General features: G+C 40.3%; 2 protein-coding genes and 3 long non-coding RNA genes across 7 annotated transcripts in view; 1 reads left to right on the forward strand and 4 right to left on the reverse strand.

The window, feature by feature from the left end:
• Window positions 1-320: 320 nt before the first annotated feature.
• Window positions 321-1,701, reverse strand: LOC135334344 (short-chain collagen C4-like). 3 transcript variants are annotated; one of them, XM_064529496.1, is made up of 3 exons: window positions 1,560-1,701; window positions 1,255-1,333; window positions 321-1,190 (listed from the first exon to the last, which is right to left on the reverse strand). In XM_064529496.1, the coding sequence occupies exons 2-3, from the start codon at window positions 1,316-1,318 to the stop codon at window positions 388-390; spliced, it is 867 nt and encodes a 288-aa protein (XP_064385566.1). In that variant the 5' UTR covers window positions 1,319-1,333; window positions 1,560-1,701; the 3' UTR covers window positions 321-387. The 3 variants fall into 3 exon arrangements, with proteins under 3 accessions (XP_064385566.1, XP_064385567.1, XP_064385568.1); XM_064529497.1 differs by having other exon boundaries at window positions 1,255-1,337; XM_064529498.1 differs by having other exon boundaries at window positions 1,255-1,340; window positions 1,560-1,687.
• Window positions 1,702-5,578: 3,877 nt separating this feature from the next.
• LOC135334305 (uncharacterized) overlaps window positions 5,579-23,027 on the reverse strand; it is a 33,951-nt gene continuing 16,502 nt past the window's right edge. The window contains exons 12-14 of the mRNA XM_064529440.1: window positions 6,421-6,469; window positions 6,115-6,223; window positions 5,579-5,934 (exon numbers count right to left, since the gene is read on the reverse strand). Of these exons, the coding sequence (XP_064385510.1) occupies window positions 5,621-5,934; window positions 6,115-6,223; window positions 6,421-6,469 (472 nt within the window). The 3' untranslated portion in view covers window positions 5,579-5,620. The remainder of the gene's footprint in view (window positions 5,935-6,114; window positions 6,224-6,420; window positions 6,470-23,027) is intronic.
• On the reverse strand, window positions 7,063-9,498 carry LOC135334362 (uncharacterized). The gene is made up of 4 exons (XR_010394249.1): window positions 9,059-9,498; window positions 8,807-8,997; window positions 8,525-8,639; window positions 7,063-7,585 (listed from the first exon to the last, which is right to left on the reverse strand). It is a non-coding gene; the product is annotated as an uncharacterized LOC135334362 (long non-coding RNA).
• On the forward strand, window positions 15,860-17,214 carry LOC135334365 (uncharacterized). Its single transcript, XR_010394255.1, has 3 exons — window positions 15,860-16,367; window positions 16,564-16,645; window positions 16,714-17,214. It is a non-coding gene; the product is annotated as an uncharacterized LOC135334365 (long non-coding RNA).
• Window positions 17,950-19,689, reverse strand: LOC135334357 (uncharacterized). Its single transcript, XR_010394243.1, has 3 exons — window positions 19,437-19,689; window positions 18,887-19,311; window positions 17,950-18,380 (listed from the first exon to the last, which is right to left on the reverse strand). It is a non-coding gene; the product is annotated as an uncharacterized LOC135334357 (long non-coding RNA).

The following is a 23,027-nucleotide window of genomic DNA, read 5'->3' on the forward strand; positions in this document are numbered from 1 at the left end:
ACGGATTGGAGTTATGCTCTCGTCTGATTCTTGTTTCCACACTTTTTGGTGGTTCTCCCGGCCAATCCTAGCAATTTTTCACATTGCAAATTTTTTTCTAGTCAGATATATATAGGTTTTGCAAGTTAGCAGTATATACAATTAATACTGGTTCAGGACTTGTGTTACCATTCATTTTCATTTACATCGCATGGCACATGCACTGCAATGTTTGCCATCATTAAACCTTATTGGCGAGCAAAGTGAGCCCCACACTAGCGACTTACACGGCTGTTTGTATGTAATGTACGTCACTCGATTGAATCAGACAAAACATTACAATGTCAAGTGCTAAAACTATATATGAAATGTTTATGCATGGGACGTGCACTAGCTTGTTATTGTTGTTTACTTCGTGCAGAGAACACAGTTGACTTCTTTATAGTCATTGTAAGGAGGGCAGGGTAGTCCACTAATACAGTTAGCTTCGACGTGGTAGAACAGAGCACCATCGGTATTTACATGACTTCCAGGTACCGACTCTTGTCCTTTATCAACACATTCAAACATTGAGGGTTTATGGCTGTGACGCTCAGACATGAGATATCCCTCGTATTCTTTGGTCCAGTATTGAGGGCATGAAGTCTTTGCAGGAATCATGAGAGCAATTGATCGACTCGTCACATGGCAGACTGAACAAGGAACATTGTGGGCATGTGTACCTCGGACTGGATATTCATATTCTGTACCATAGATGTACATGTTCCCTTGGATACCACTTTGAAAAGGTAGAGTATATTCTGGATCAAGAGGTAAGCATAGACGATTTGCTGCCCCCCCATGAATGTAGTGACTCCCCCCAACTCTCCCGTTGTATATCCGCTCTGTTCCAGGCACGTTTGGGCAAGTGCTGTTCCCCCACCTTGTGTACGCAACACCCGCGCTCTTTGGTCCTGGTGCACCAGTATTTCCTCGAGGGCCAGCCTCCCCCTTCACTCCAGGCAATCCTCTAGGTCCTTGCGGCCCATTGGCTGGGCCTGGCTCTCCTCTGAATCCAGGCGGTCCTGTTATTCCATCTCTCCCATCTCTTCCTGAGCTCCCTGGTTGACCATCACTTCCCGCAGATCCAGGTTGACCGTCACGACCATCTCTGCCTGGAATCCCTCGTTGCCCTTTAGGTCCCATTAGCCCTGGTGGTCCTGGCAGCTCACCTTTGGCAAAATGTGTAGCATGCAAGTTAGTGTTGTGGTCAAATTACGAGTCTGGTTCAATTACCTGATGCCACTAGTACTTGTACAGCAACTATAATCACAACAAACACATGCACGCTCCACTTCATGTTCACAATCAAGCTCTGTCTTCTTGCAATGAAAGAAATATGCACACAGAGTAATTATAATTCTTCCTATAAATATATGCATGTATAACCACGGTATAAGTTATAGTTTGAAGCCTGGAGGTGTGCATGATCTCATCACAATCAATGTAGTGCATGACTATGGTTGCATGTGCATGCCTCAAATTAATACACGTTATGTATACAGTTGTCAGATTTAGGAGCAACATGTAAATGAACTCACCGGCTATAATTATAGATGACACTTAGCAAACGTTTTTTTGTCCTTTTAATCAGAGCTGATAGTTCTGTTGACTCTTTTTCACCAATATAATGATATGCGTACTAAACACGCCATCTCCTTTTTATAACAATGTATGCAAATCTGTATTGCTGACCTGTGTATATGGCTGGCCTGACAGATGGCAGGGTCATGTGAATGGTGGTATGTCGTCTGTACCCCAAGTGTCTGACCCTGCATGTGTATGGTTATAGAGTGTATTTGCTCTCAACATTTGGCCTGACAGGTGGCAGGGTGTATGTGTCCCCTGTACCTCAAGTGTCTGACCCTGCATGTTTAGAGTGTATTCGCTGTCAACATGTTGATATCATGCAATGCCATGCAGTCCTCCACATTTTAGGTTTTGTGTGTATACTGCAACACACAAGAGGATCACACAAAATGGGGAGGAAACCTGCAAAACAGTATTTAACTTACTCTTAATTATACATGTACAAACAAGCCGTCCACTATATTCTCAAAGCATGCTTTGGCACAGCAATTTTAGGTTTCTCATGAGATATCCATGCAGTCTTGAGTGATAGTACATTGGGGTCAATATCATGCACTGTCAGGTTTCCTCCATTTGTAAATGGTGTGCATTTTATGACACACATGTATCCCAACACAAAATGTGGAGGAAACCTGGCAGTGCATGATATCAACATGTTGACAGCATGGCACACTTCACATGTATCCCAACACAATATGGAGGAACCTGACAGTGCACGATATCAACATGTTGACAGCTAGCCTCGTTTCCAGCCGAGTTGTCTCTAGCTCGGCCGCCAACTAATTCTATTAAAAAAAAATAGGCCTGGGACCGAGGCTAGTTGACAGCATGACACATAACACTTTACATGTATCCCAACAAAATGCACCTGAGGCTGAGGTTGTTTATAAGCCATAATTACGTGGAGGAAACCTGACAGTGCATGATATCAACATGTTGACAGTGAGGTGACCACACTCCAAACTGCATACACATGCAGGGTCAGACACTTGGGGTGCCTCTTTAGCTAGTTCACAACAATTAAGATCGAATAGATAAATATTAAAAAATATACTGATGTACCATATCATACAGGGAGTTAGCAGGGTCCCCGACAACCCGTCATCCACAGAGATGTGAGCTCTGCTAACGTCCGTCTTTTTTTCTCTACCCAACGATCTGTCTTTCTCTCTATACCCAACGACAAATGGCTTTCCAAACCCTCTGACTTTGGATCAGCCAACTTAGTTCGAGATTCCACCACCCTGGTGCAGGTGCCATCCTGTATACTGCCCCCGAGGCCACTGAGCTTCACCTACTCATCACCTCCTGCGTCTGATGTAGTCCCACTAAAACAAAACAACCGGAAACGAAGGTTAATAATAGGTTAGGGTCAGGGTTACGGTTAGGGTTATGGAGATAAAGTTAGGGATAGAGTTAGGTGCCACGCCCATTATTGACTACTGTTTCATTTTAGTGGCGTTTTGTTTTAGCGGGGCAACATGTGTGTGTCTCTCATTCCCCTCAGGACAGAACCTCCAATAGACACTGTTGCTTACAGCACATCAAACATTGGACTGGGAGCCTTATAGTATTGGTGTACATGAATGTGCAATTAATTTTTTACTTGTTTATAGTGAGGCTAGTCAAGACGTGGGCCAGAGATCAGAAGGCCATGTGCACTTTACTAAAGCTAAAGTATCTGTAGAAGCCAGCCTTAATTGATAGCAGTCATGTCCTCACAATGTCCGCTCCCTTCATAAAACGAGCTCTTGGGGAAGCTGAACGTAGGGGGGATACTGGTGCAAGCTGTGGCCGTGAGATACGCAGTTAAGGTTACAGTATTGTCGTGTCCTCAATGGTTAATTAGCATAATTATTGTGTTAAAATGTTTTGGGAGCATCAGACATATGCGAACTTTGTGAGCATTAATCACTTTGCAAAACAGAACCTAAAAAGTATTGGTAAATGTAACTACTAATTACACACGATCCTTGCCGGCATGGAATTATAGATCGCAAAGGGTAAATTTTTCTGCTGATTTGTCTCATTTACAAAGGCCTTCTCACGTCTTACCTGCTGTAGTCGGGGATACGGTGTATATAAAATTAGCAAATAAAAATGATATCCTTGAATACGACACAAACAAAGGAAATTGGTCAGTGATTAAGAATTATCCAATTTCCTCAGGAGGATTTTCGATACTTAACATCAACATTAATGTGCTCACAACTATTGGTGGTAACGGAATTTTAAGTTCCAACAAGCTTTACTGCTACAAACCTACATTAATTGAAGACATGGGCAGAAATATTCCCTCCAATGCCATTCAGGGACCGTACTCTAGCAGTTGTGTGCACTCAAAACCATTTAGTGGTAATTGCTACTGAATACGTCTTCGCGGGAGAAGCAATAAAAGTAGCAGTTATGAATACTGACACACACAATTAAATGGTTTACGTTAACTTACAAAACTCGATTACTTGTTTTACAACCCTTATCTTTTAGCAAGTCTTTGTCTGCTGTTGTAAGTCAAGATGGACTCCATGTAAAGTTACAAATTGAGTTTGGTAACTATGCCAAAGCATAATATATGTTTTCTCATTACCAGATATTGTTGAGAATAAGTGAATAAAGGAGGAATCAAGTGATTTAAGTGAGAGTATAGATTACAATTTTACGTCACCCCTAACTTAGGTGGAGTATTTGGATTGAAAAAAACAGTTTCATACTTTAAAAACAAAAAAGTCGTTGGCAAAATGTCAGTACACAGATCAAATTGCAAAGTTGCAGTTCTTTCTCACAACAAAGTTATGTTGATCGGTTATGAAAGTGATAACAAATGTTTAGCTGATATATTTACTATTAGCAACATCATTATAATTATAGCTAGTAAATTATTTTAAGCTTACATGACTATAATTATATGTATTAGTATAATTATAGTATTATTGCCCAGCATGAGTGCAACATGCCATGCGGCCCTCAGGCAATCCAGTGCATTATATATGTGGCACGCATGTTGCACGAGGGCGCTTGCAATAACTAGATCTAACTTGTTGCCCAATAACGTCAATTGCAAATTCTTCTGATTACTGTCAATTTTTTCCCTATAAATAATTATTGTAAACAGACATGTGTTGAGTGGAATTTTAGTGAATTCATTAGAATTCCATAGTAAATTCTTAGGTTTTGTTCCCACAACTAACGGAAAAGGTAGTAGCCTAAAAAGGGACCAAAGGGTTGGAGGGTGGGTCATAAGTCCCAAAAGTAGATTTCTTTCTCTGCATTTACACACAGTATAATCCCAGTGCATTATGCGATCTGCCCACTCACTGGGCATAATAAAAGTTTGTCAATTCTCACCTCAACATATCCCCTCTGCATGCAGTACATCTCCCTACCCATGCATGTCACCATTTAAGTTAGCAATGCACACAGCATAAAGTGAAGAGATTATATTAATCGGGTACAATTACAGAGTTGGGTTGAGTCCTGGCTTGGCTCCCACGAGGGCTACGGCTCGTGCCTCTGATCCATCTGATGACTATCTTAACCCTTTCCCCGCTTTAGCCGACTATAGTCGGCATGGCTACTGATAGAGTTCAAAAAATCATTGTGCACGCTGTGTTGGAGCTATGAGGTACCAGCACATGCACATATATCAGTGTTACAGTATTGGAAACCTGATTGTTCTTGAAAAGATCTTCTCTTTCTTTCTGCTACCGTATTTAAGCATTAGTATACCCTCATGCAATGTAATGTGTGTGTTGAGAATTGTGTGTACACACTGTGACACCGACAACTCGTTTTGGTGAAGTGTAAACAGTTCATAGTTGTGGTGCCACAGTTTGTATAGCAAAGTGGTGCACAAACTTTTAGTGACCTGCCTTACCATATCTCAGGATTGGAATGCGACACTTCTTGAAACATTTATAGTATAGGGTAAGAGTTTTAGATTGGGTTGAACTGAAATCAGTGTCAAAAACAGATTAACATTTCATCTGATATCGCTAAATGTATGATGGTGAGCTCACCATCCAGCTAATAATTTGTTGTTCCCCAAATGGTCATTTAGAAAGTCTAAACCAGTTCTGTGCTCTTGCCTTATCTCAATATCTGGGGGAGGGGTAGCTGATGGTTCAGGGATTGGTATCTCAATATCTGGAGGAAGGGTAGCTGATGGTTCAGGGGTTGATATCTCAGGGGTAGCTGATGGTTCGGGGGGTGGTAGTTCTCTCCTGTACTCTATCGATTTGGGTAGGAAGAAACTGAGTGCAAAGATTAAAGCGGCTGAGATTATCATCAGATCAAACATGAAGTGGAAGTTTAGTGGCCAGCTGAGACCTGCACGGGAGGAGAGAAAGACGAAATGATGACTGCATTTACATGCACTGTGACCTGTTCCTTTAAAATAGTCTATAATATACATGTACAATAATTATTAACTACATCAGTTCTGCACGCAATCAATTTTGGTCTGTTACTAGTTTTAAACCTCTCATTAGTCGGCTTAATTCATCTCACCTGTTTTCTCGCTCCATGCAAAGATTGGAGCACTGGCCACGGGTCCTATAGAATTCCCCACGGCAGCCAGAGCCTGGTCGATTCCATTCACCATCCCCTTACTGCTGGGCTGCAGCATGGAAATGGGGGAAATGAAATTATTACAAGAATGAATTATTGTACGCAGCTTGTTGATTTTATGGAAAGCAGCAAGCTGAGTATTTTTTGACAAGCATATACAGGTGCATGCTAACGGGGCTAGATGAAATAATAGGATCACATGACTTATATAATTATGATACTATATAATTATAACAGGGATATAACCAGAGAGGAGTTATTGATGAGGACCATGGTGGCAGTGATGCTGGTGATTCTACAAGAGGGGATTTAAATAACACATTCCTTATAATGTTATCATGCATAAATTGAAAAAGGGATTGGAAACGACCGGTGTAAAAGGTTGAAACACTCCACGTTATATTTCGCGTTCGCAAATATTTTCGTGGTTGATTGTTCTGTGGTTGTATTTAACTGTTTCTAGCTCTCTTATCCACTAGCGATCACTCAGGGGCTAGGAGGTACTCTAGAGAAGTAAGTTTACTGACTATAGCTCTAAGTCCCTTTTCTTTACTCTGTTTTTCGAGTTTAGCTATGCAACTTTTCTCTTTCCCTGCTGTGAAGTCAAAATAGCAAAGAACATTGCTTGACTTGGATCTAAGTGCTACATAAAATGGCTTCATGCTACGAATAAGCTGTACTGTTCATAAACGTTTGCAGTATAGTCTGCTTTAGACACACATGGGCCTGAAAATGTACTTTTGAGAGTATGCTAAGCAAGCTAGCGTTTCTGTATCTGACTCCAAACTTTCCATTCACCCATAAAACTTATACATCTTTTTTAACAAACATTAATATTGTGCTAATGAATTTGCTACAAATCCGCCGCGCCGTACCCTAAAAACAAATAAAATTTTGAAAACGCTAAAATTACTACCCGTCTATAATAGTAACCAGTAGCACAACTGTTGTAGGGTCGCCTCTGTCTAAAATACATACAGCAAGACAATTAACACTTGTGACTAAGCCACAATTTAGTACGCTGACACCAACCATCCTGACAATACACCGAATGCACGTACAGTATAGCTAGATAATCAACAAATCTGCCAATGGTGGCCACTGTTACGATGGAGATGAGCACAAACCAAATCTGAAAAGGGACCCTCAAAACAGAGTTGACATTGACAGAAGAATCAAAGCTAGAGTTCACTATTTGAGTGTAGTTACAGAAGTGTTCAGTCTCTTCTTCAAATAAATTTCTTCCACTGTACATGCTGTTGTCATAGACAGAGCTGTTGCTAGGCACGATGAGTCCTGTGATCCGATTGGAGAATGGGAGGAGGAATGCCATGAGTCCAAATGTGACTATACCTAGTCTGAACGTGTTCCTGAATCCAGCCCACTTAGTCACGAGTGGAAAAAGAAAGAGCTGCAAAAAAATTAAAAATAAAGAGATGCTAATAACACATGCATACACATTACAAATATTAAGTATTGTATGAACCACCCTGTCAATGTATGATCTGACCTAAAATGACTTTTGCTATAATGCTTACCTTAAGGTGACATATTTTCACAGGTAGATTTGTTTGCGTTTTCACTGTTTAGCTCTTTTTACTGGTATTAAATTCTGCTAAATTCTGCTCAAGTTGTGAGTTATTCATAGCGTTTTTAAGTGCTCGCAAGTGGGTTCATTGCATTTTCCAATTATCTGCTAGTACAAATTTTGCGATTTTACTTTCATTCGCAGAAATAGCAGAAATTAATACACACGAAAATATGTCACCTTAAGGTATATACCTAGCTAACTGGTAAATTTTTTCTGGATACCAAAAATGGCTCAATGAAAGCACCGCAGGTGCTGATGCCTCGGTGGAGATGCTACAGCTACATAACATAAAGCTGCTTTTATTCAGTCCAATCATGCATGCAAATTAAACTCGTAATGAATGACCATGATTGTTGTTAACGATGCCAAAAGTTCAAGTCTAAAATTAATGGCTGCCGTCTGCAGAGCCTTGCAGCTCTCTTCTCACTCTTGCAGCTAGCGTTCTAGTGCAGAGCTAACTACTAAGTAGAGTAGCAACATTCGGTAAACAAGTTTGGCTATGTGCTCTTCTGAAAAGGCTGCAATGGCATTCCAAGTAAGCAAAACTAAGCATAACTCGAGAACGAAGCATTATTTTGCAAATCCACGAATTAAAGTCCAAGTAAACATGACTAGAAGACTCTTACTTGCACTTGATTCATCATTGAGCAGTAGCAGTCTACACACACAGACACACAAACACACTACCGTATACCTTGCTTGCGCATGCGCACCGAGGCATAATGATTAATTCCATGGTACACTATAGAAGGAACGTACATGGTACAGCAGTTGAATGACAGCTGAGACCATGAAAACAATACCCAGCTCATTATCGTCCAAAGAATAACCACCCGGCATCCTTGTGTTTGGTCACCAGTAGCAACGGGATCAACTGGACAGCAAAGAAACACAGTGGTCATATAACAAAGATACTTTGCAGGCTTTTTTACCACTATATTATATAATTATATAGGAGCTGCATGATATGTGTGCAAATTGAACAGAGGGCCGGGATTCGCAAAGCTAAACACTGAGACAAGACAGAGTTACAATACTCACTTCCAAACTCATAATTCCAATGAAGGCAAAGATACCGTACATGAGAGTGGAGAAGAACACTCTTCTATCAGCCATTAACTTGACTCTTAGTTTCAATCCTCCATACATGCGTTTCGCAAACCTCGATACATTCTTACCACTGAATGTCTCTTGGCGACCAGGAGCCTCTCTTACGATAGTTTAACAGATATCTGAGGGGGTCAAAAGAGAATTTTAAATTACATGCAATAATTCATAAAAAGGTAACCATACAACCGTCATAGAGGTAGATGAGAGCCTCTTCTGGCTTCAGACTAGTGTGAAAGCCTTCTGGAACAACGCAATAGAGAGCTAGCTAAGCTGATGTACAAAGATAGAAAATAGATGTAAAAGAAAAAGGGGATTCCCCAGATTCATGCTGTTTAACGCCAGTTAAACATAGTTAGATCATGTTTGTCATAAATACGACAATCTGATTGGTTAGAGGAAATGTTCTATCCAATTTAGAAAATCATGTACTTCAATAGAAAATCATGTACTTCACTTAGAAAATCATGTAGCAAAGATTAGATAAGAAAATTCAAATCTGATTGGCTAAAAACTCATGGTTGCTATGATCTAAAATGCTTAGACACTGTTTAGGAAGTTTCCACATGATTTAGAAGTCCTCAGGGCTAGTAGAACCCTCACTGCGTTCGGGATACTACAACCAGCCCTTTGGGCTTTTAAATCATGTAGAAACTTCCTAAACAGTGTCTAACTATTATTTATATCCCGTTGCTACGTTGTTGCCAAGTGCAATATGCAGCATAATGCACTGCTGAAAGTCATAATGCACTGACCGCAAAGTCGTAATGCACTAACCACAAAACGCCCCTCTGGCATTAGACAATTAAATTAAATTAAAATTAATACGCATGAGAAATAACAAGTATCAAAGTATGTCCAGCCATGCAGGAATGAATGTTCAGCACTGCTGGAGTTTCTTCTTTGCAACCATGCAGGTTTTAAAATTGTCCAAGATTTCATTTTGTGGAAGATTCTGTGTTCCTAGATCGACCTAGTCCTCGACCTTGTGATGCATGTCAATTCTGCTTCACCGTAGCACTAGAAGTGGCTCTTTTTGCTGGGGGCATGAGCTGTTTTGCAGCAGTGTAGAAGCGAGCTTTCTTGGCTTGGTTATGAGGCCGAGCGTAGACCACCAGCAGCTAATGTATTCATAGCCTCGATCCCAGGCCGAGTTTTCGCTTTTATAACGGGTTAGGTGAACAACTACCAGTAGTTGTTTGCCTAACCGTTATAAAAGCGAAAACTCGGCCTGGGATCGAAGCTAATGTGTAGTGGGGTGGGGCTGATTCTTTGCAGCAGTAAGTGGGGCGGGGCTGTTTTGCAGCACCAGAAGTGGGGTGGGGCTGTTTTGCAGATTTCAGCGTTGGAACTCCAACAATTTTGTGTCAAGCCATTTGTCGGTCATGCCAATCTTATACGCTGAGAATACAGAGGTTTTCAGGTAGGTTGAGGGAATACTTCAGAGTGTAAAAGTACTCATGCATAAGTTGTAATTAAATTATTGTGTACTGTGCTGTATGTACATCCAACAGTAAACTATGCATGAGTAACTTTACACTCTGAAGCATTCCCTCAACGTACCTGAAAACCTCTGTACTGGCGTCTAGAAGAAAGAAGAGATGGAGCTGTGTCTAGAGTTGTCTCTGTCTTTTTTTGTGCAGTTTATTATTATTATTATGTGAACTTTACAGCTATGCACAAAAGAAATTAAGTGAAAAGATTGGGTGAGAGGAAATAGCTGACAGATTTACTCCAACATTGGAGCAGCTGATGTATATTATATAATCTATAGAGTGATAAGAATAGTTAACAGAGGAGCCTATAAAAATGACATTTAGAGCATGGGCAAACCATATGAAAGGAACATAAGTTATTTGTGTCAAAGTTTTCTAGAAAATCTGACACTAAAAAGTCCGAAGTCTTTTTCTTGATTGTTCCTAGAGATAAATCTAGATTTATTAAATTCGACGGCAATTTATTCCATACTTTTGCAATTCTAATGAAGTAGAAGTGTCTTGAATAGTTATTTCTAGCAAATTTAATTTGAAGGGAATGGCCTGAGCAGCCTGCCCTGGTTTTGGATGAAGTGAAAGATACTAGTTCTCTTATATCATCTGACTGCTGCTGCATACATTTCACAATAAACATGATATCTTGCAGTTCAAACCATCTCATGAGGGGCAATAACTTTAATTTGCAGAGTCTTGCTTTGTAGTCTGATACATAATCATTAAGGATATATTTGATGGCTCTGCGTTGCACTTTTTCTAGTCCTTTATTAATTTAGGTCTCCACAACTGCGAGCAATATGTTAAGTGAGTTCTGACAAGAGACAGATATATTGTTTCTTTAAATTAGTTGAATAGTTTGTTGGAATGATTCTTCTAATAAGATTGAGTGACATGTAAGCCTTTCCACATATTTTACTATGCTGTTGAGACCATGAGAGATCTTGCGTAACTGTTATCCCTAAATCACGATAAGAATTGACTTGTTCTATGGTGTTATCCTGAACAGAGTAATGACTAGTTTCTTCAGTTTGCTTCAACGATAGTCTAATAGTTTTGCATTTGGACACATTGAGTCCGATATTTCACTTTTCACACCATAAACTCAAACCATTCAAATCATCTTGCATAAGAATTTCGTCCCTTGTATCTCTAAAGGATTTCAACAGTTTTGTATCATCAGCGAACAAGAAACACTTAGAATTCTGGATACAGTCAGGTAAGTCATTGATGTATACTAGGAATAGTATAAGACCTAAGATACTGCCTTGTGGTACTCCAGACTTTACAGGTAACATAGTTGAGCTTTTATTTTCCATTGTTACATTATGAACTCTCTGTAACAAATATTCCTTGAACCAAAGCCATAATGGGGGGCTGTTATTCCTAATTTCCAAAGCTTGAAAAGTACCTTAAGGTTGGTATTATTGGCGGGTACTAATTTTAGCGGTTTGCTGAGATACTGCATTTGGCGGGTACTAATTTTAGCGATTTGAAATAACTAGACTGGCGACGCGACGATATTACTCTCTAATTGTACGTAATGTTGACGTGTTTGTATTATTAGCGAGTGGTTGATTTAGCGAAAAAATGTCAATTCGCTAAATTCGCTAAAATAACAACCCGACCTTAAGGTAACTCATTATGACCAACGGAGTCAAAAGCTTTTTTAAAATCTAAATAAACAGCATCAACAGCACAGCTATTTTCAATTTCTTCTTGGATAAAAGCATAGGAACACAACAATTGAGATAAGCAAGATCTATTCTTCAAGAATCCATGTTGACATTTAGAGATTTTGCCTTTAATGAAATCTATAATTTTATCATAGACCAGCCTCTCAAGCACCTTTCCTACAATGCACAACAAAGATCGTTGAAAGCAGAGACTATGGAGGACATGTCAGAGAGTGGACAGCCCTTATACATGATGTATTGCATATATATATATTTGGTCTATTGTCGCTTAAGCTGCTAATATAGCTGTATAGCTTCTTCGGTTGCTTATTGAAGGTTTTAGTTAGACCTGTTATGAATGTGCTCTTGGCCTCCATCATTTGAGAGGTTAAGTTATTTTCCACTTCCACAAGCTTGTTGAGTAGATAGGGTGTGCTTGAAGATCCAATACGTTTCCTTAAAGACTTGACTTTATTTAGGTTGTGTCTGATCTCAGAGGTAAACCATCTAGGAGATGTGACAGTAGGGATCCTTAACTTGGGAACAAATTGAAGGCAAGCATTGGTAATAATGTCTTTAGTGAGATTCCAGGAGTAACATGGTTGTAGAACTGATACATCCTCAAGTTGGTAATAGACATCCTCCATAAAGCCTAATAAGCCTTCTTTGTCTACCTTGGAGTAGTTTAACACGTAATCACAATTGTTTTTTTGATGAAGTTGGTTATTCCTCTTAGAAAGAAAAACAAATGTTATGAAAAAGTGATCTGAATGTAGCCTACGTTGAGAAGTATTCACTTCTAAATTGACTATTCTCTGGGGAACATTTGTTGCTATTATGTCCAAGATATTGCCATGTATGTGGGTAGGCTCTGTAACCAATTGTACTAAATTAAGTGAGAAGAGCGTATCACAAAGTGATGAGGAAAAATGAGAACTTGCAGTCATGATAGACCAAATAATGTCAGGACAATTAAAATCTCCAAGCAGTAGTGTAGGTTTAGAAGTATCAAGTGATGTGATGGCCGTTAAAACATTGTTTAGATATGTATTGTGTTACTATATATGACAGTGTTATGTTGCTATGCCCTCGGGATATAAACTAGTTATAACACGTGCACTCGGGCTGCATGGCATATATTGCACTCAGCCCTCGGGGCTGGCGCCCTCGTGCTTCAGTGCAATATATTCCGTACATCCCTTGTGCCCGTGTTATAACTATAACTTAACTAGGGAATGGATTCGGGGGCGTAGTCCAGAAAAGATAAAAGGGGAGGGGCTGCTCGGGTGCAGTATCACTGTAAAGGTGTTATCAACGAAGGGGTACAAGGGTAGCTAAGAAACGGGGGCCTGAGGGTCCTGGTAACAGTAACAATGCTCCCATTGGTCAGGGAGAGTATAGGTATCTAAGGGAACGAGAGGTATAACCAGTTGCCAGGCTTCACTCTCAAGCTGTGTAAAGTGCATGGCCTCTCGGTTCTCGGAAATCCCATCCACCACCACCTTTTTTGTCCCATGAGTAGGAGTAATGTTGTCTACTATACTTACCTCATGGGACCAGTGCTGGAGGCATATTTAGTCGTATGTATATGGGCAAGATCCTGCTTCTCAGTTTAGAGGGTTTAGGCTATCAGGCATCCTAAAATTAGGCCATCCAAGTATATTTTCGCAATGGATGGAGGGGAAAAATAGGGCCAGTATATTCTAGGCCATTAGATATATTTTCAGGCAATGTAAGTGATGCTATATGACAGCAGGATTTATAGGTGGCAGGATCTGCAGATGATTTATGCCTACCAGCACGCCCCCCACAATAGGAGCCATGTGGAGCTATCCACATGGTTTTGTGTGTCTTAGAAAGTATATCAGATCAGTGAAACTAGTTAATGGTAATAAACTAACGCATGCGCATGCACTATCACCGTGCAATAGGTTAACTGATCTTTTAGCCTACATCTCATCCAATTCAGAGTTGTGCTGTATGTTTTGTCATGTTTCTCTGCCAGCATTGAAGCTAGTTTCTTGTAGACAATAGCTGCAGCCGGACCCATACCTCCAGCAGCAGAGAAAACCAAAGGCGTAAATATGCAATAGGTACCAGGCCGTATTTTAATCGGCCTGGAATCGAGGCTAGGCTAGGATCAAACTAATTGGGTGGAGCCCACCAACCCACCAAGGTCAAGAACTTAGTCGATCCCCTGTGAAATCATAGATAAAGAACTCTTCTTTATCTATGATGAAATAACCTGCGTTTCCAATCCATATATCCCTCCTCGTCCCCAGGCTTTACTTTTTCTTGTTCTTGTCTAGCCTCCTTTACTTTTAGAATGAGTTAATTAACATTACATTGTGCTGTACATGAGAGTAAAGGAAATTGATGGAAAACAAAATTAACTAGTTCAAGCTGGCGCTGTGCTAATGCCTAGCACCTCTCGCCATGTTTTTGCTTTCGCTCAAAAGTATTAGAGTGTTATAGAAAAGTGTTATAGAAAGGTTAATAATTTGCAATAATTATGATTTCAAATTGGTGTTAGCAATTGTATTAAACACAGTAACGAATTGAAAATAATGTTGGTTTGTGGCTTACCTGGACCTCAACAAAGAAGATGATTCTGATTCTGATTCTCTTAACTTGGTATTGAGCGCGCATGCGCATTAGATCTACATCCAGGAATAGGGGTGTGTCTGCAAGTTCCAAAGCGACTAAATACTCCAAAGTACTTTGACCTCTAGAATAAATAAATTCTGTGCATGCGCATACAATTTAAAACTGTGTACATGTACAGGCGGCTGGCTCTGTCTTATAGCTTCATACTCCTACTCTCTCCTCTCTCCTCCTCCTTCTATATAGCGGAGTCTTACAAGGTAATGGTGGCTGGTATGAAGAATAGTGGCTAGGGTCACAAGTGCTGGTGGAATGAAGAATGGAATGGTGGCTACAAGTTCTGGTGTGAATTAGAATGGTGGCTGATTGTGATTTTGAAATGGATGTTCATTAATTGAGTGTCATGACGAACTTTGGTATCTATACAATAGAGCTAGTGCTCATAATCCTTGCCAGTACATGTATGGACTTTTTAGCGTCAGATTTTCTAGAAACTTAAGTTATGTTCCTTTCCTTTGGTTTGCCCATGCTCTAAATGTCATCTATAGGCTCTGAGTTTTGCTCTGTTTACCACTCTAATCACTCTATATCAGCTGCTCCAATATTGGAGTAAGTCTGTCAGCTATTTACTTATTCACCCAATTTTTAAAGCCTACTCAATTTCTTTTGCAAAGCTGTTTCACATGAAATAATAATATCATTTATATAGCCATGCATGCAGTGCCACCAGTTTATATGAACATGATTCATTATAATAAATAATAAGTGCATGCAGCATCAGCAATTGCGATAGCACACACATAACTGCAAACCAATTAATGATCATTGCATCCCTCTGGATTGGATTCGGAGTTGACACACAGATATATTTGATGCTAGTGCTGCTGCCTAATGAGGAACACAGTCAATCTGAACCTACTCACTCACCAGTGCAGTCAAGTCAGCAGGGTCTGAACTGAATCATTCCCATTTCAACGGCGGCCTAAAAACGAGGCTATTACTCCAAAGGTCAAAGTACTTTGGAGTGTTTAGCTTCACTCGCAAGTTCAACCATAATAATGGCTACTAAAATAGCTAGCTTCTTTAGCAGCTCTTTCTAACTCTTGTAGCCAACAAAAAGCTAGCGCTTAAGGCTAACTCATAAGTTGAATAGAAAGTTTGTGCGAACAGATGATGCTATGAAAGATTCTAAAGAGACTGCAACAGCCTTCAATGTGAGTCTAGCCATAACTCGAGAAAGAAGCTTTAGTTTGCTAATCCACGAATCAAAATCCAAGAGAACGTGGCTAGAAGCCTATAGAAGCTGTTAGTTTTCGTCGCATTGTAACCGTTGAGCAGTTACAGCTGGAACAGACAGACAGACACACGCACAGTCAGCTCATAGATAGTAGAGGAGAGGGATTGGAAACGCATGCGTGGGACTCAGTACAATTTCGGCCCATCCGTGTCTCGCCTACGCCCACGCAATGCTGTAGCGGTAACTGAAGCAAGGCATCTTTTTAGAAGGACAGAGAAGTGCCTTGGCCTCAGGGATATTGCACAGGGCTATGCCAGTTAGTACTATGCTCTTAGTACCTAGTATAGTTGTAACCTTAACCTAGAAGTGTCTACTAAAGGAGTTTCATGAGTTTTTTTAAGCTTTCCTTGACTGGCTGAGGATTGTGGGATTTTTTTATCTCTCCAAAAAGAAGTACAGCCTGTTTGAGATTGAAGACAAGTACAGTGGTATGTTAAGTGTTTTTTAAATGTAACAACTTTGTGATTGACTCTCCATGGTAGTATTTGCTGACAAATTTATTATCACACTCATGACTTTCACTTGTGGGATTTTGTGGAAGTGTAGGTGTTGAAGTAGCAAATGTATATAGGCTAGAAGTGACCCTTTAATGTTACTACATGATATTGTACACTTTATTTGTAGTTATACAAATGGATCGGCAAGTTTTTTGGGGAAGAGTTATGAGAGAATAAACGACAGAAGTGTCAGTTGTGGAAGACCCAAGGTAACTGTTATCTCAAACTGATACTGTTTTTAATCTCAGATTGTGTGCATCTGATGATACTTCTTCAGAGTTTACATCGGCAGACTGTAGAACGTTCACTGAACCACTATATACCAAAGAGGACGTTCAAGAAAATTGAATCATTATTTCTGTCTTTACATCACGAGTAGACATACAATAATTATGTTAAATTGTTTGTATAATGAATTGTTTATGATCTAGATCTATAAAAGAGAAGTTAACATGTTCTTGAACTTCTATTAACACTGTGTCTGATACCACTGTAAACTATTTCATACAATGGCGAAAACTCCTCTAATACTAACTTCTGAAACACGAATGGAAGCTAGTAGCCTAACTTGATCCTAGTAGCCTTCCTGCCTGTCTCATGTCTCTTTCTGGCTAGTCAGTAGTAGCCTTCCTGCCTGTCTTTTGGCTGTTAAAGATTAAAATACTAAAATTATCATAGGACAAAGGTCAATTTCTAGTGACGGAGGCAGGAAAGGAAGAAATTTAACCGTGACACGCATGGGCCGGGCATTTACGTATGCGTTTCCAATCCCTCTCCTCTACTACAGGGATTTGAGGAGGATTTGAGGAGTTCTTGCAACTGTAATGTCGAGAGCGGAAGTACCTGTCATGTGACAGTTACGTAATTCTGGGTCATTCCAAACCAATTTTTCTCCAATAAAGCATTTAGGCCTTATTTATTTTGGGAAAAAATCGACCTATACAGGCTTTGCTCTGCATCTGCAAGCCTTTGCACCACAGCTAGCTAGCTAGCTAAAGCTATCCTTGAGCATTTCCAATCGTTTTGTGAGCTACTACTATTAGTCTGTCACACAACCTGTGTCACAGAACTGTGTATCCAGCTGCTAAGAGAGATTTTACTGAGACTTAGTGCCACTAGTCTCAGTAAAGTCACTAGTAATGATACACTTTTCAACAGCTTACGGGCAGGCTGGGGCAAGTAGTAGCTCACAAAACGATTAGAATCTCAAGGATAGCTTCAGCTGCATGCATGCATGCTGTGGTGGTGCAAAGCCTTTGCCAAAGCTTACAATGTTTTCCCAGTTTAATAAATTAAATGGGCTCTATTGGAGAAAAATTGGATTTGTATGAGCCAAAATTTAATCTTGTTACATAACGGTTCATGTGACAGGTACTTCCGCTCTCGACATCACAGTTGCAAGAACTCCTCAAATCCCTGTATCTATGGTCAGCTTTACCGTATCCCTCGTGCGGCTACGCCTCGAGGCATAATTATACACATGCAGGACTTATAATTATATATGACATTGTGCTATTATACACGAAACGAAAAACAACAACATAATATATAGGGTAGATCTATATCAGTCTTCCAGTTCAATATCAGGAAATGGCTCCTCTGACTCTCCACCACGTAGAGTATTGACAGTAATGAAAGGTGGATTTATTACAACCATGAGAATATTAAAGCATCCTGAGATTTGGTGAAGAATTTTTTCAGGTATTTCCATTAGGTGGAGCAATACAAATCGACAAGACAACTCCAGCAGCATGCAATATGGAATGGGTATAATGAAATAGTTCTGTGACTCAGGGACAGCTAATAGAAAGGTTGCTGCATTAAGAGCAGCATAAACCACGATGATTCTATTTGAATCTTTGTGAGCTGTAACTGCTTTGTTGTAGCTGGGATGGGTTAACATCTGATCAGCCTTTAGGACTGGCGTCAGGCAAATCAAGATTCCTGTAAATGAGTTTACATGTAAATTGTTACTGCACTGTCTACAACCCTTTTCATCGCACTTGAATTACTAATTGTATATAGAAACTTTACAGAGCCTATCATGTGGTCTCACTGTGTACACTGTAGTGGTCGAATTATGATTATGTTCTCTCTAGCATTTCAAAAAAAATCAAACCAGATTAGTTTAAATATTAATTGTAGTTTGTGGCTTTTCACAAGTGGCTATGGTTTGTTTACTATGATAACTTACTACAAATGATGTACCGTATAGCGGGTAATTTTCGTGGGGCAAAATATTCGTGGTTTTCGTGGTTAGAGGTCTGACCACGAATATTTTACCCACGAATAGCGACCTTGCCTACCTTTACCTACAATCCAAGCAGCAACCACGAAAATATTACCCACGAAATGTCTCAATATTGCTGAACATTTTGTCCCCCGAAAATTACCCGCTATACGGTAGTTGTGAACATAATGCTGCTAACTTACCAATCAGTCAATCTTACCATTCAAAACAGCTTGGGAAACCACTGACAGAGTGGAGAACAGGTGGAGAACTTGAACGACCATGCACAGGTTACTGGTCCACTTTGATCTCACGAAAACAAACATCCTCAAAGCAGAAAGAGCACACCCAACTATAACTGCAAAGATGAACCCATTTCGCCAGATTACCCAATCTCGAATCTTTTGACGTTTGTCCCTCTTTGCTAGGTAATCCCACAAGCAGAGCAGAGTGTCAATAGTTGCTACACCATTTACAGCAAACAACAAGCAACCAATACCAACAATGGCAATGTCAACCAGCTCGATGTGCACGTGTACCGGAGGGTGGATGGGCAAATCATCATAGTTCCATTGTACATTCAGCGTTGTAAAGATAGTCAGTACAAAACGAAAGGCTAAGGCCAGCAGAAGTAGTGATGGTAGCCTGTAGGGGAAATTGTTTGGTATTGAAGTGCACTGAGTGTAGTAAAAGTACAATGCTTAATACAGTGGAGTACTTATTTAGCTTTTTAGCTAGCTACTAAACCAGGTGTCGAAGCTATTTAATACCTGATTGCTTCAATGCTCAGTTGCAGAGCTGGTCCCATCACAGTTCAGTGCAGTCAGTGCTCCGTTGAGGATCGATTTAGGGCAGGCTATGTAACAATTAGTCTCCAGCAAAAATACAGCACCCAAGAGCTAAGATCATATCATTAGCAAGAGTGCTATCAAGTTTAAATCCTTGAAGATCTTCTTGAAAAACTCACTGTTGTTTCATGTGTTTTTTGTTTATTATTGCCAGCTCAATATCACACCATTCAGTCATGTGATAATTATGCCTCGGTGCGCATGCGCAAGCGAGGTATACGGTAGTGTGTTTGTGTGTCTGTGTATCTGTGTGTGTGTGTAGACTGCTACAGCTGCTCAAGGATGAATCAAGTGCAAGTAAGAGTTTCTATAGGCTTCTAGTCATGTTTACTTGGATTTTAATTCGTGGATTTGCAAAATAATGCTTCGTTCTCGAGTTATGCCTAGTTTTGCTTACTTGGAATGCCATTGCAGCCTTTTCAGAAGAGCAAGTAGTCAAACTTGTTTACCGAGTGTTGCTACTCTACTTAGTAGTTAGCTCTGTACTAGAACGCTAGCTATTGGTAGCTGCAAGAGTGAGAAGAGAGCTGCAAGGCTCTGCTAATGCAGCCATTAATGAACTTTTAGCATCGATCGTTTTTAACAACAATCATGGTCGATCATTACCCACTCTAAGAGTTTTTGCATGCAAATTGTTTATCATGACTTGTGTGTAAAAGCTATTAGTAGCTTTATGTTATGTAGCTTTGGCATCTCCACCGAGGCATCAGCACCTGTGGTGCTTTCATTATAAATGAATTCCTTTGAGGTCAAAGGTGAGAATGTAAAAGCTTATCAGTGCAAGTACAGTACGTACATTGTAAGAGCTAGAGAACGCTCGCTAAAGAGAAACAGATTAATGGTGCTCTGCATCAGTGGACCAAAGTTAGTCTCGCGGACCCAGACCCTGAAAGAGGGTCTGGCCAATTTCACCGTACAGAGTTGTGTTGACCGCGCCACAAATATCGTGGCGCTCTAAGTGGCTGATAAGTGTTTGTAGTAAGTTGTGAAACCGCACAGCTGCTGGTAGCTAAAATAGATTTGGCAAATCTAATTTTGTGGTTTCACACATCCGTCCTCCACCCACTAACCACTTATCAATGCAAACAGCCACTTAGACCGTAGCCTCGATCCCAGGCCGAGTTTTCGCTTTTATAACGGTTAGGCGAACAACTGGGCCTGGTACTAGTTGTCTGCGCATGCGTCAGTCGTTCGTCAGATTCTGACGAATGGATATTCTCGTTCACTTTTGTGACATTTATATTCGTGTACTATCGTGTACTAGAAGTCAGTTCCCGTTTTATCATTATTGGAATGGCTCTTAGCTGAAGCTTCTCTCTTCTCTGAAGCTTAGAAAACATTATTCTGAAGACTGAACAACAATGGAAAAGGTATAAAGCTTTGTCAAGCTTGTTAAGGTCAGATATTTTTGTGTGGGCCCTATGCTATCATGTCAAGTCGTGTTCATGTTTGGTATTAAAAGATCTATAGTATCATCATTAATATGGTGGATCAAGTGAAGAGTGTGAGCTAGAGAACTTGGTGCTGCCATCATCAGCTCGTCGACAATGACACTATAACCTGTTTAATACGAGAAATTTAATATGTACATGTATACAGTAGATCTACACGTATTTTGAATGTCTACTTCTCTGTACAGGAGCAATGGCTACTATCCAGCTATCCCAACATTGTTCCTCTTGGCCATACTAACGGACAAGACTGGACAGTTTAAGGTAAAGGGTTTAACCGTGTTTGGTTTCTTTAATATTGTCCTATACTTACAGGACTGGAGTATGACCTGATCGTTCGAGTGTTGCTGGGTAGCTCAGAGGCATCAAGAGAATCTACGTTTTCTCAAGCAAAGTTTAACTGAGTTACAAGTTGGGGCCTAGAATCAGAGAAGTCCAGCAGCCTGCTAAATCGTTGAAACGTAATTTGAAGGCATTCAATCATCTTGAAGTTGCCCTGGGTCACTGTAATCGTGCTGCAGCACAACTGGCAACTCCCCAGGCCCTTGTGAAGCAGCTCCCTATGTGCATCTTTTGTGTACTCACTCTGTGCATTTTCTGTGTACAAATTTCTATTATTGATTTATTAAATATCTTTGCCGACCACAAATACAATGAAAATTTGACGCATGCGCAGACAACTAGTACCAGGCCCAGTTGTTCGCCTAACCGTTATAAAAGCGAAAACTCGGCCTGGGATCGAGGCTACTTAGACCGCTGCACAAGTAGCATGTGTAATTTGCCAGACGATAATATATCGGCTGGTCCACGAGACTAGACCAAAGTGGCCAACTTGAATTTAGCACTGTGACCACAGAATCTGAAATTAGCTTTTGACTATCAGCTCAGCTTTCACCTATCAGCTATGAGCTTTCAGTCAGTATACAGTGGACCTAAGTGGCCAAGTTGAATTTAGCACTGTGACCACAGAATCTAATGCATATGAAATTAGATTTTGACTATATATCAGCTCAGCATTCAGCTTTTGGCTTATCAGCTATCAGTGAACCAGATCAGATCATCACACTGAATTTTGCATAGAAATAAACTTTTCGCAAGCAGCAAATTAAATCAGCTAAGGCTGTAGCTAGCTATCAGCTATCTAGCTATCCAGAGAAGGTACAACATCCGCGTGTCTTTAACACACACATTCTGAACTTTGACCTAAGGAATGTGTGTCTAAAACGTTTCCTTTGACACGCGGATGTCGTACCTCCTCTGCTAGCTATCGGCTCTCTGCATGGCCAGTCCCACATCTAGTCTGGCCACGCCCCCCAATTAAATTAAAATGAGGCTGCTAACATTACTACTAGGATTTTAACCTAACTATGTGACTTTAAATTTTTTTATGCATCCATAACATATCAAAAATCAATCCATATAACTCGATAAAGTATTACCAAGTATCGTAATCTAGGGCGATAGGTTCTTAGTGAATCTGGATAAAGTTAAGTGTATGGCATCTTGAAGGGATATTGTTACACATTAGTTTGGTGTATACAGATATCTTCCAACATAATGATTAATACTCAACCTGCAACTGTTCAATGTTTGTTGTTTGTTTGACCACCTTAAAGTTGTTCCTGGGAAATAAGGGCGTGTACAGGGTGAATTTGCTCCACCACACTGCACGTCACAGTCTCAATCAAGCAATACTCGACAGTGGGGACAGGAGGAGCCTAAATCAAACCACCTATGGATTATATTATGTGTGACCTGCGCCGGGCGATAGGTGATTTGATTTAGGCTCCTCATGTCCCCATGTCGAGTATTGCTTGATTGAGACTGGAACGTGCAGTGTGGTGGAGCAAATTCACCCTTTACACGCCCTTATCCCAGGAACAACCTTAGGTGATCAAACAAACAAACATTTGCAGGTTGAACTAGCTGAGTATTAATCATTATGTTGGAAGTACACCAAACTGATGTGTGACAGTAAGCATTCCCTTCAAGATGCCATATACTTAACTTTATCCAGACTCACTAAGAACCTGTCGCCCTAGATTACGATACTTGGTAATTA

Source organism: Halichondria panicea, chromosome 3 (assembly GCF_963675165.1).
Source record: "Halichondria panicea chromosome 3, odHalPani1.1, whole genome shotgun sequence".
NCBI lineage: Eukaryota > Metazoa > Porifera > Demospongiae > Suberitida > Halichondriidae > Halichondria > Halichondria panicea.